This window comes from Taurulus bubalis, assembly GCF_910589615.1.
Source record: "Taurulus bubalis genome assembly, chromosome: 8".
Classification (NCBI taxonomy): Eukaryota; Metazoa; Chordata; class Actinopteri; order Perciformes; family Cottidae; genus Taurulus; species Taurulus bubalis.
The window spans coordinates 3,367,765-3,381,649 of record NC_136596.1 but is presented as its reverse complement, the minus strand read 5'-3'; the positions used below and the strand labels follow the sequence as shown (position 1 = coordinate 3,381,649).

Here is a 13,885-nt window from a genome sequence, read left to right as displayed (position 1 = left end):
TTGCTTATTTAGGTTCGATTTTTTGATGTATTAGGATAGTTTTTAGTTTTTTTATTTGTAGTTGTCTAGGTTTACTTAGTCTTTAGATTGTTTATTGGTTTATTGATTGGGTAATGCTGTGGGCAGCTGGGGTTTAGGCGGGTACAGGACCAGCATGCACCTGGGTAGGGCGATGCACAGGAGAGGCAGCATGAGTTCTTTTGTTTGTTTGCTTGTTTTGTTTAGTTAAAGTAAATATCAGAAAAATTGAATCCTGCACGGACAATGCATTGTTTTGGCTGCGTAATCCACATACCCACAATGCATCAGTGCCCCTTTGAGTTATGTTTATTTTCTTTGATTTATTGGACAATATGGACACCACACCTGTTTCTTCACATCATGGACTCTGAATGTAATCATCTGAGAATGAGATGTTTGTGGTGACGGACCTCTCATGCTCTCAACACGCCCGTCTGCACATTTTAACCAAAAGAAGTTGATGCGGTCTTTCTTTTTAAAGGAAGTCTTCACCACAGGTACTTTTGCACGACATCTCTGGAGTCTCGTCTGTCTCACAAGTCTCTGCCAAGAGTTCTTAACTTTGCATCTGTTGACATGTACACTCACTGTGGGAAGTGACACATGTCAAGCATAAACACATACACACATAAACACATACACACATAAACACATACACACATGCACCTGATAATGAGAATCAAGCCCCTACATGGTAGAGATAACTATGTTTATTGGGTTACATATCACAGGAGGTCACCTTCAGGGGCAAGAAAGAAAGGATAGAATGAATGGAACCAAACATTAACTTCATTTTTACAAGTTACATGAATAAATATATAAATATAATTAGTCTCGCCCGGGGTTATGAAATACATCCTCATACACAAGGCTTCAAAGGGTGAGTGTGTGACTTTATGCGAGGCTGCTTAGTTAGGTTAAAGGTGCAATACGCTCTGTAAAGATATAGCTGGGTAACTTCCCGGGCTCCATCCAATCCAATTGAAACCCACGCATACATATACATCTGCCCTCATCTGTACTTTCTGCCTTTTTGAGATGAAATAATAAACACACACACACACACACACCTACACACACACCGTTCTTCCATACCCTGAATATATGATGTTTTGCTGGCTTGTCTCTTGTCGTCCTCTTGATCTTATGTCTATGCATTGTCTTTTTTCTTACAATAAATAAATAAAAAAAGGAAGTATTTCCTGTACTTTCCTCACATGAAGCCGCTGTTGTGCATATTTCAATCACCAATATAAATAAATAAACTTATAGCGTAGCTAAAAACGAAATTAAATGATTATATTGTGTATAATTTGAGCAACTTCTTCATGGTTTGACACTGACATGAACTGTCTTTGCATGGCAATACGTTTGACTGTGGTCTGTTAGCTTCTCTGTGTGGTTTGCTAGCTTCCCCTCAGAGCAGGGCACAGTGTGTGTGCACGTCTTCACACAGGTCACCTTCCATGTGCAGGGATGTTGCGTAATTACGCGTCCCAGATGTGAAACTGCTGGTCCGCTCCAGCAGAGAAAAGCTGCGTGCCGTCGGGGTTCACGGCCAAGTGCAGGACTCTATGAGAATGACCTGAAACGTAAAAGATCAAACGCGACTCAACTTTGACCTTTGAATGCCTTCTTTCTCATTTTAAACAACCGTTAGAGTCAAAGCATCGTGGGGACGGATCATTTATAGTTTATTCACATCAAAACACACAAGTTGGAATGGAACAAGTTTAGGACATTACGAATTAAAAAGTCTCATCGATTTGAAAAATGTCCAATTTCTTTTTTATTCTAATATGAATAGCACAATTACTGAATGTAAAGAAAGTCATGAAGATATTGTGAATGATCTTCATGGGATTTTTAGAGGAAACTGTGACTTGTCATAGCAAACTTCGTGGCTTTTGATGTGTTCGAGTCACAGTTTCACATTCGTTAGAAACCCGGGACACGAATGAGTCAAAACGGTTAGAACGAAATATCAAATCTACAACCCCGTTTAAAAAAGATGTGTAGAGGAAAGCTGCTCACTGCAGCCACTAATACTGATGAAACGTGACGACTCGCACATCTGCACTCATTTTTTTTTGTTTTGCACAGGTTGCACATTATTGTCATTATCTTGAAAAGATATTCAGTGCAAAACAGGTTACTTTCTTTTTCGGTGGGGCCTGACAAAAAGAGTTTGAGAAGCTCTGCTCTGACCTGACAGCTGGCCGACGGGCCGGAGGGAGGGGAACTCCCAGGACCAGCAGTGGACCTGGTGGTGAGGAAGGCCGTGACCTGTGACCAGACGTCTCTTCTGCTCGGCCCAGCGCAGAGAACAGATCTGCAGGTGGAGTCGAGGAGAACGGTCAGTCCGATATCGATGCACAGTATTAAATAAATCAATATCTTTGATACACTTTGAGTGCAAAAGGGGACAGTTCACCCCAAAAAAATGCACTACATATTATTCCTCTCACGAGGAGCGCTATTTATCAGCCTGGATTGTTTTGGTGCGAGTCACCTAATGGGGCGACTGTGGCTCAGTGGTTAGCATGCCCGTCTTTCAATCGGTGGCTCGAGCCCCGGCTCCGCTAGTCCATATCTATCTGTCCTTGAGCAAGACACTTTACCTCGATTTGCTCCCCGTTGCTGTGTTTACAGTGTATAGAAAAAATGTAAGTCGCTTTGGTTAAAAGTGTCAGCTAAATGTAATGTAATGTAAAGGGCCCCAAAAAATTACACAGCAAAGTCACTCAAGAGGAGTGACCTTTGAGTGACATATAGTCGCCTTATATTGGAGAGACGATACCTCCAAAACTAGGATACTCACACAAGAGACTTCTGGATTGATAAAAATCATTACAGGTATTAGAAAGAACACATACACACATACATACATATATAGACATATATATATATATATAACTGTTCCATCATCACCTGAGAATTTGTGTTGGCAGAAGTCACGCACGTCCCTGAATCTGTGTCCCAGACTCTCAGCTCTCCATCGGTCCACCCGCCTCCCGTGGCGATTATCTGTCTCTGCCATGGACACCAACCCATTGCCTGAACACACAAGTACAATGAGTCCAATACAAACACACACACACACACACACACACACACACAGTTAATATTCACACGTTTAGAGCTTCTACGGAGGTCTGGATTTGGTCTTTTGGTAATTAATTTAGTCCAAATACAAGAACACCATGAAGACGGTGTGTGTGTGTGTGTGTGTGTGTGTGTGTGTGTGTGTGTGTACTTGTGTGTGAGAGAGAGTGGATTGCACAGAATGGAGACTTACAGTTATCAGTCATGGATTAACTGCACACACACACACACACACACACACACCTTAACAGCGCTGGGCTGTGTCATCGTGATGATTGGCTGACGTGACCGCGTGACCCCGGAGATGCCGCCGCCCCAAATACGGAGCCGGCCCTCCGTGGAGCCGCTGGCCAGCCGGTCGCCCCCCGGAGACCACTGGAGGCCGCAGACCCCGTCCTCCTGCACGGCGGCGCCCACCAGGGCCGCCGGAGCCCGAGGGTCCAGGTGATGGATGCGCCCCAGAGCAGAGCCGCTGTGGGATTGTGGGAACAGTCATTTCCCCGTGCACGCATGCATTCAAGCTTAATGAAAGCTGCGTTTCCATTTGGATGTGGAGGTCATTCCTGCTCTCGTGATGCTGTAATTCTTTGTCACTTTCTTTTTTGCGACAACACACACACACACCTGCTGAGTAACTGCTGCTTCCAGGAAAGCCCTCTGACCACAGACAGGTGTGACGGCAGACAGCTCATGTTCCGCTTGCATTCAACATCCCACAGCTACGAAAGTCATAAAGAGAGAGAGAGACGCCACAAACCAGTCATCACCCTGCTGGTGTTACACCCCACCTCATGAATCAGTTTCCACCCTCTTTGTACTCATTCGTCACCTGTATCTCGCCTCGCCGGGTCCCGACGCAGAGAGCGCTGCCGTCCCCGCTCCAGCTCAGGCAGGAGACGGCCGGCGTCCGATGGCGCCCGCGTCCCGGCTGCGGACTCGTGTCCAAAGACCCCGCCAGGGCGCGGCTCTCTGAATCCCAAAGGCAGACAGAGGAGCCCAGTGCCAATGCAATCATGCCGTTGCAGCTGCAGTCGAGCAGATTAGTGTCTGAAAATGGTGGGGAAGATGGAAAGTTTGACAAACTGTGGTGTGACTTAGTTTTGTTAAAAAACAACAAACTAGGGCATTATTAATCCACGGCGGAAAATAATCGCCCAACAAATACACTGTTTCCTCCAATTTATACATCATTTGCAAAAAAAGTAGGGTGTCCAGCTGTTTTAGGAAAAGATGGAGCATTTTATACGAATTAAACTGGATATTTGTGACCAGTTTTTACAGATTAATGTTGAGTGTCACAGGCTGGGCGAGGCGGCCTAACACGCTTTTGGTTCGGTCTCTTTTCATGGGAGGGACTTGTTCACCCGCCCCCAAAAAAAAATATATAAATATAAATATATATATATATTTCTTCTCTTACAGTAGTCGTTGAGCAGTGACGGTGCCGCCAGCTTCATCACTGACTCTCCCCGCTGACTCACAGGAGTTTGGTCCAAGAGAGCAAACGGCTGCAGAGCCCGTCTCCTCTCATCAGAGCCTGCGATGGGGGAAACAATACAGCAACATAACATAAAACACATGCACAACGTTTCACATCCAACAGCATCTTTTGGGTTTACTGTTGACGCCGCACTGATTTTCATTCACTGCAACTAAGATGGAATCATTCTTAACAAAACAAAACACCTGAATCTCTAATCTTTACGAGATGGACTCAACCTGATGCAATAATACATAATACATATACATGAATTAAATATGCTGTACCGGCAGGTTTAGCACCTCCATGTTCTGGAACTGCAGTTCTCCACACCCATCCCTGCAAAACAAGAAGAAAGACATAATGTAGCCTTTTACCACGAGGTTTACATTGATACCACTAACTGTTGCCGTAGTTTGCACTGTTAGCGTCGTTAGCTGCTACTGTTGCCGTAGTTTGTACTGTTAGCGTCATTAGCTGCTACTGTTGCCGTAGTTAGCTGCTATTGTTGCTGTAGTTTGCACTGTTAGCGTTGTTAGCTGCTACTGTTGCCGTAGTTAGCTGCTACTGTTGCTGTAGTTTGCACTATTAGCGTTGTTAGCTGCTACTGTTGCCGTAGTTTGCATTGTTAGCGTTGTTAGCTGCTACTGTTGCTGTAGTTAGCTGCTACTGTTGCCGTAAATTGCATTGTTTGCTGCTACTGTTGCCGCAGTTTTCACTGTTAGCATTGTTAGCTGCTACTGTTGCCGTAAATTGCATTGTTTGCTGCTACTGTTGCCGCAGTTTTCACTGTTAGCATTGTTAGCTGCTACTGTTGCCGTAGTTAGCTGCTACTGTTGCTGTAGTTTGCACTGTTAGCGTCGTTAGCTGCTACTGTTGCTGTAGTTTGCACTGTTAGCGTCGTTAGCTGCTACTCTTGCCGTAGTTTTCACTGTTAGCGCCGTAAGCTGCTGCTACCCCCCTCCACACCCACACCTCGGCGGCTGAAATACTACCAATCTTGCGTAAAGCAGTAAGTGCAGTTCACAGCTTTTCTTATTAAAGTAAAAATAAACAAAAAAATTAAAACAATGTGGCGGAGACAAACTAAAATGTCCTCTGCCATTTGTAACTGAAGCTAAAAACAGAAACCAGATGTGCTGTTGTGATTTCTGACTTCTGACGTTTCAACCTCGTCATCGATAGGATCACGTTGTGATAAATAAAAGATAAATAACAGACGGCCTGCAGATGAATCCCATAACTTCAGCGGCACAACTTCTTTAACCCAACCTGTTCGGGGGGATCTTCCGTGGCGGGCCGTCCAGCAGTGAAGAAGGAGCGGGGTGCGTTTGCCGTCTCTGATCCGGAGAGATAAAGTCACAGAAAACGATGACGTCACAAAGCGGCGCTGCAGTGAATCGTCTGCATATAACGGTGACGAGGATGAGGAATGGACACATGAGGGTGTGAGGCGGCAGTTTTGCATTTCTGATTATACAAACCAGAAAACTGTAATATAATGCTGTGGGTGAGTGAGGGTTCTGGTACCTCTCCGTGCCGGTTCTCGGGGTTTCGGTGGAGAATCCAGCTGCAGCCTCTGGCGGACCGCGTCGAGCTCAAAGCGGGGCCGCCGCCAGGTGTCCAGCGGCGTACTCGCCGCTGGACCCCCGCTGCCGCTCCTCCGGATGATGCGCCTCCTGAACCGAGAGTACGAGACGCGCTGGACCTCGATTGGTCCCTGAGAGGAGGAGGAGGAGGAGGAGGAGGAAGAAGAATACATTCATAATTTAAACACAAAATTACAGGAAATCCCAGTCATCTCAGAATACTGAATACTGAAGAGGAGTCGCCCTCTGGTGGTCAGGAGAGAGAATGCAGCTTTAACACATGAAGCATAGACTTCTATACAACCAGAGGAGTCGCCCCCTGGTGGTCAGGAGAGAGAATGCAGCTTTAACACATGAAGCATAGACTTCTATACAACCAGAGGAGTCGCCCCCTGGTGGTCAGGAGAGAGAATGCAAGTTTGAAGACACTTCCGCTTCGAGGTTGCCGCCTGCCAACAACACTCAACAGCAGACGTTTTGTGCCTAAAAACAAATTTTAGAAATTAGATTCCAGATAGTTTAACGTCATTGTGGACATATTTCATAATTAACCGACTTACTCCATCCGCTCACACACATTACCCAATGAGTGTGCGTATATCTCTTTAAAGCTTTTGCACTGGAAAACCCAGCAGGTAGCCTAACGCAAGACTTTTGACTCTCCTCTTATTTTGAAGGACAGTTTCCGGTGTTGCCGCAGCGTTGTTCTTCTCGCCAACTTCAGCAGAACTCGAGGTGGACTTCATGCAGGACTCCAGCCCGTCTCCAAGATGGAGGCCTTAGGGGGCTACCCTAGCAAGTCCTCCAGCCCGAAAGCGAGGACGCTTGCGGTGCTGCTGAGCATGACGGTCGGCGTCGGCTGTCTGCTGCTCCTGCAGACGCAGCTGCGGCCGAGGAGACCCGCGGACTTCTACTCGTTCGAGGTGAAAGACGCGAAGGGGAGGCCGGTGTCTCTGGAGAAGTACCGGGGCAAAGTGAGTTTTTGGGGAATACGCGCAAACTTTGTGTTGTTTAGATTGTTTTAAAGTCACCCAGCGTGAGTTAACCCACGCTGGGTGACTTTAAAACAAACTGACTTCCACATAACGGCACCCCGGGGTGCGTCTCCCTCTCTCCCAGGCGTCGCTGGTTGTCAACGTGGCGAGCCGCAGCGCGCGGACGCAGGAGAACTACGCGGCGCTGCAGGAGCTGCACCGGGAGCTGGGCACGTCGCACTTCAACGTGCTGGCCTTCCCGTGCGCGCAGTTCGGGGACACGGAGACCGGGAGCAGCCGGGACATCGAGGCGCTCGCCAAGTCCGCGTACGGGGTCACCTTCCCGTTCTTCGGCAGGATCAAGATAATGGGCTCGGAGGCGGACCCCGCCTTCAAGTTCCTCACAGGTAAGGAACCGAAACCGCAGACCGCGAGGACTCTGCTACTTCAGTTACGGTGATCACCGAATGAGCGGCAGCCTGGACCGGAAGTGCCGTCTGGACCGGGTCTGGTCCGAACCTTTCTGCTGTGCCACGTTTCCCTACAGAGCTGCAAGAGCTACTCAATGTTTTTTTTTATCAATCTGGAAAATCTGATATTTTTGCATGATACAACTTTTTTTTAACTTTTTGTTTACTTTTTTTAACTTCTGTAAACATACAAAATACATATTTATGCTTCCTCAGGGTGGGGAGGGACTACCTTAATTATTTTTTCTTTTTTTTATTGGTTGTGTGTGTGTATGTATGTATATATATATATATATATATATATATATATATATATATATATATAAGTGCTAGGCAAAGTTGCCCAACATTCAATTATGAATGAAAAACTAGTGTATTGCACGCTTTTATTTTAAAGTAATGTTATCAGAACAATATAACAGGCCCTCTGGAGCAACAGCAAGTTAACAACAGTATATAAATCTGCTTATATAAAATGTGTCCAGCCCTAAAATATATATATGTGTATATATATATATATATATATATATATATATATATATATATATATATATATATATATATATATATATATATATATATTTACACAGACAAGCGTCTTTAGAGCACATCTGGAGCTCGTCCGTGAGCTCCTGAGGTTATTGAAATGTAAACAAACTGAATGTACTTTTGGGTTGAACGTAGGCTCATACTTGTAAGTGTCACCTATTTTTGGTGCGACTTCTCAATTTAGCAGCTTAACGTCTTTGCAAAAATATGAAACCATAAGAATGTTATCATTGCTGCAGCTGCTGAACGTGCACCGCGACAGAAAACATCAGGAACGTACGTTTTCTGTCGTGAGCCGCGCTGATATTCCCTTTTTTCCCATGTCTTTCCAGAGAAATACCCTCCATCTCAAGGTATATGGATGTATTTTAGATCTATATCACGCTTCTATTGGAGAGTAACACAAGATAATATACATATATTCATACGACTGATTGACTTTACCGACTAATAAGCTGTCAATAATTAATTTGGGTCGTTACATGCACCGGTAATGAGTTGTCGATGTGCTTCTTTTTTTAGATTCGGTGCAGAAGACGCCCAAGTGGAACTTCTGGAAGTTTCTGGTGAGTCCGGAGGGGAAAGTGATCCGCTTCTGGAGAACGGACGAGTCGGCCGAGAGCGTGAGGAGCGAGGCCACGGCGCTGGTGCGAGAAATCATCCTGAAGAAACGGGTGGAGCTATGAGGGTCCGACGTGTGTGTGTGTGTGTGTGTGTGTGTGTGTGTGTGTGTGTGTGTGTGTGTGTGTGTGTGTGTGTGTGTGTGTGTGTGTGTGTGTGTGTGTGTGTGGACCATCCTGCGGTTAATGACAATCCAGAGGGACAATCCTTATCATGACCACTGCTGCAGTTGAAGGATTCTTTAGCCATTTGAAGTTTTGGATTTTTTTTTTTAAACAAAAAAATCGTTTAGCAAATGTTCAGTTTGGGCTGTAGTCTCCATGTACCATCTCTCTCTCATGTTTACATTAAAATTGATTTCTCACGGTGGAGCATAAACTTTTCAGCCCCTTTTCACTGTCCATCTGACGAACTCGTGACTTGATTTAGCTCGTGAGGATCGGTTTTAAAAGCTATTAAAATGTTTCGAGCTACTTAATTAACTGTTGATGCAACAACAGTTTTTAAATAAATTGTTTCTAACGCCGTTATTTTAGTGCACGTCACCTTTTAGTTTGAAGACGGATGACTGGTCGCCAAAAATAAAAGCTTTCCTCAAATGTACAACCACAGACGAAGAATCGGTCATTATGATCGGTTTGGTTTGTTTACAAAACCTCAAGTTCGATGATTTCGGCGTCACCATTGAGATTACAGCCGCCATGTTGTTTTTCAACCAATGCAAGTTAACACAATTGGAATATGGAGGAGTGACGTCGAGATGCAAATCTCTGATAGCAGTAGAGACCTGTCAATCACCTTGTAGCCCCGCCCCTAAAGCGTCCCCTGCTTTATGGTCTGTTTGACTCTAAATGACCATAATTTACTAAATGAACATCATGCTGTATTGAAGAAGACTTGAAACTAGAGATTGAGACAAAAACTCATGTTTACAATGTTTACTGAGGGAATACATCAAGAGAAGTAGAGTCATTTATATAGACTTCTATACAACCAGAGGAGTTGCCCCCTGGTGGACAGGAGAGAGAATGCAGCTTTAACACATGAAGCATAGACTTCTATACAACCAGAGGAGTCGCCCCCTGGTGGACAGGAGAGGGAATGCGGCTTTAACACATGAAGCATAGACTTCTATACAACCAGAGGAGTCGCCCCCTGGTGGACAGGAGAGGGAATGCAGCTGTAACACATGAAGCATATACTTCTATACAACCAGAGGAGTTATTAGAAATAATGCAGGTAAAGACACTTTAGTATTGGCTTCATATTTCAGACCCGTAGGTTTCTGCCTGCGCAAAGTCAACATTTGGTTTCACCCGGGACCCGAATGGCAGCCTCCTGGACTAAAAGTCCTTTTTGCAGCCGGAGGAGTCGCCCCCTGCTGGTCGGTAGAGAGAACGCCCGTTTTAAGACACTTCTCAGCCTGCCTCCGTTGGTTTCCTGTCGGCTGCAGAGGTCTATGGCTTGTGGGTCGAGGTGGACGGTCGGAGGGCAGCAGCAGGTTAGCTGGCGCGCAGAACCAACCAGCTAACGAGACACTGCCTACCAGCCGCCCACAACCAGAGCGCTGAAGATGCACCACCAGGAGATGCAAGCTTTCAGCGTGTCGTAGTCAAATGTGACCGTTTAGGGAGCAGAGCAGAGTGAGCTGGCACAAGAGACCTCAGCTAACATTACACTGCCTCCCAACCAGCCAAAGGCCCGTATGCAAACCAATGGATTTGACCGTTGAGCCGAGTGTTTAATTAAAGGGACAGTTCAAAACCAGATCATTCTTCTTCCTCCACTACAGTGTATCACGCTAGATTGCTTTGGCGTGAGTTGCCCCAGCAACGTCTCTCCAGAAACCACGGCCCGGCTAACTGGAGATAATCCTCAGACAATGAAGTGTCCTTTTGAGCTCCGGACTTCACCGACTGTGTGGACGCTTTGTTTCTCAGGTGATGAGCAGCAGTGAGGAGTGCAGCTGACGGCTGTCAATCAGATACACGGCAGCAGCAGTGCACTGCCACACTGTCACCACCAGGAGGAGGAGGAGGAGGAGGAAGAGGAGGCAGACACTACAATTAACCCTTTGGTGCAGATTTCCTTCTTACCTTGAAGCGACACGGATCTTCTCTTTCTTACAAAATCTCTCATTATTCTCCTCATATTGTCCTGGTTATATATAACAAATAAAACACTAAAAACCACTTCAGTCAAAGCGCTGCTCATTAGCATAAAGAAAACTGTCTTATTGGCTAATTTGAAATGATGTATAATGTCATAATGAGTGAAAATGGTGTTATTTGAATGATTCTATAATAAGCTCTTTTTTTCTTCCGTTGAACCAAAGAGACAAAGCCATGTGTTTAGACATTGAAGTGGTTACCTTGGTACCAACAGCAACAGTTCACATGAAAAACACCAATCTATAAAGCTAGATATTGTAAAAACATATATATATATATTATATATATGTATACATATATATGTATAAATGTATACATATATAAAATAGATAAATGACTCACCCAGTCGTTTGATGGTCCACCTGTAAGTTTCATCTCCACTTTTCATAACTTGAGTAACCACACACACACAGACACACACACAGACACACACACAGACACACACACCCATGAGGCCGCGCTCGTGCCCGCGCACCTGTCTGTGCGCTCTCCCGGACGGACTGCGCTCCTAAATACTCTCCCCGGGCGGAAGCGCGTCAGCGGCTCTGCTATTGGTGCTGCAGGGTTTAATGAAGTAGTGTCCTGTTCCTGGATGCCCTCCGCGGTTCTGTTTCTATTGGAGACAAACAGATACAGAACAGAAAGAGAGCAACGCGGTAACGCTGTAAAGGCGGAGGCGGCAACGCGTTGCCAGAGAAGGACAACAAGACGTTTATCATTTAACTGCCACTCTATTGTCTGAAGGGAATGTTGTTCTAAAGATGAATAATGGTGATTAGATGAAGTGTAAAGAGTGAGGGATATTTAACACAAGCCATGTAAAGCAAGGGATCGTGTTAAAGTATTTAAAAGGAAATACGAATGAATATATATATATATATATATATATATATATATATATATATATATATATATATATATATATAAAAACATATGTATTTCTTTCCTCAAATAAAAGGCAGTAAAAATACGTACCATAGACAACACACTTAAATAATAGATCATAAAATCATACAGCAGTGTAAGATACACACATATATAAATATGGCCCTGTATAGCAGATCAAATTTAACCGTTTTCTAATTTAATTTTAGTTATTAAATACAATGTTTGTATTATAAACTAGTGAAATGATGCAAAAATGTATTCATTGAAGGATTCTAGAGTTTCAGATATTGTGTTTTACTGTGTTTTATTGTGTTTGTGCATTGTATCTGCACTTTTTTGACTATACTGTTGTCTTTAATGTCTTTTTTGTCTTTTTTATATTAATCTTGTTTACTGTATATTGTGTACGAAGAGCAAAGTGAAACTCCATGTATGTGTAAACGTACATGGCCATTAAAGCTCATTCTGATTTTGATTCAAAGTAGAATATTTGAATTAACAACTAAACTGATACTATAATAATAATAATAATAATAATAATAATAATAATAATAATAACATATTACTTTGATAAAATGAATAAATAAAAAAACACACCAACACCAGAGGAACAAAAGACATTTAATGAAACATGATTTTTGGGGATAATCTCGCGCCTCTTCAGCTCAGCCTCGTGGTGCGCTCGCGCTCTCTGGCGCTAAGTGGGCCGAAACGGCGCGAGCGGCGCACGTTCTCGCCACCTGCCACGTCCAGATGCGCTCGCGCACCACGAGCTCGAGCCTGGAACATGCGCGGCAGGTGCGCGCCTCTCAATGACACGCAAAGCACGCAGTGCACGCGCTCCCCTCATGAGCCCCTTTACTCACAACAAAGGGCCATAATGCACGTGCACGCGTTATTAAAGGTGCACGTGCGTCATGACTAATTAACTGTCTAATTAAACTGTAGGCTGTTTAATTATTATGATTTAGGCATTTGTAGCATCTTTTTTGTCTTAATCGTCTTACGGTTTTCCTCATTTTATTACTTAAATATTGTATTACTTAAATGAGTAGATATACTTTCAAATATTCATATAAAGGCTCACTTTCATCATAAAAAAGGGCTCAAATAAAAGCTCAACTTCTGTGTATAAGCGACATTTACCCAGAGGCCTTTGCGCCTGCATTACAGCGTCACTCCACGGGACTAATGACTGCTTTCTTCTTTTTCCCGCGGGGCTCTGTGTGGTTTAGCCTCCCTCCAGGTTTGGCTTTAGTCACCTTAGAAACTCATTGTGTGTGTAACACACACACACACACACACACACACACACACACACACACACACACACACACACACACACACACACACGCACACTGCTTGGCGGCAGCTTAACCGGTCAACGCGTGTCGCGAGCAGCTCGGCTCTCTGCGCGTAAAGCGTCTGGAGGCGCGCGCCTGGCTGTGAAGGTTCGCGCGGTTCCTCAAACAAAGCGCGTGTCGGGCTGGACGTTGGCAGCAGGACGCTGTTGCTGCTGACGGCTGCGGGGGAAAGATACCTTTATGTTTTATTTACTTTTCATTTAGGAAGCCTACTTATGCTTTAGTTGCAGTACTAGGTCACAATGATTCAGAGGGAAACAATGATGCACTTTACTCTTTACTGCATACTTTTAATACTTTGAGATATCAGAATCAGCTTTAATGGTCATGACGTTTACACATACGTGGGATTTTAATCCGGTTTCACTCAGCTCTTCGTATTTATACACAATGTAAACAAGATACATTTAAAAAAGACAAAAAAGACATTAAAGACAACCGTAGTCAAAAAAAGTGCAGATAGTGCAGATGGAGGTGTCTGATTAATTGTTAAAATAACAATTAAAATACAATAGCACAAATACATTATCAATTTGTACTATATGACAGATAGATAGAGAGAGAGAGAGAGAGAGAGAGAGAGAGAGAGAGAGAGAGAGAGAGAGAGAGAGAGAGATAGATAGATAGATAGATAGATAGATAGATAGATAGAT

The 13,885-nt window shown here is 44.2% G+C and overlaps 2 protein-coding genes across 2 annotated transcripts; one reads left to right on the top strand and one right to left on the bottom strand.

Annotated features, from left to right (window-relative positions):
- Nucleotides 1-99: 99 nt before the first annotated feature.
- LOC306740162 (cell division cycle protein 20 homolog B-like) lies at nt 100-6,368 on the bottom strand (the record flags this gene model as incomplete). The annotated part of the gene is made up of 11 exons (XM_079222268.1): nt 100-160; nt 1,513-1,606; nt 2,230-2,353; nt 2,953-3,078; nt 3,370-3,598; nt 3,751-3,845; nt 3,956-4,173; nt 4,547-4,663; nt 4,894-4,945; nt 5,879-5,946; nt 6,137-6,368. 11 exons carry the CDS (start codon nt 6,366-6,368, stop codon nt 100-102), a joined length of 1,416 nt encoding a protein of 471 aa, XP_079078394.1.
- A 597-nt stretch (nt 6,369-6,965) lies between these two features.
- Nucleotides 6,966-9,176, top strand: gpx8 (glutathione peroxidase 8 (putative); the record flags this gene model as incomplete). The annotated part of the gene is made up of 3 exons (XM_079222022.1): nt 6,966-7,169; nt 7,315-7,576; nt 8,711-9,176. 3 exons carry the CDS (start codon nt 6,966-6,968, stop codon nt 8,872-8,874), a joined length of 630 nt encoding a protein of 209 aa, XP_079078148.1. The 3' UTR covers nt 8,875-9,176.
- Nucleotides 9,177-13,885: the final 4,709 nt, after the last annotated feature.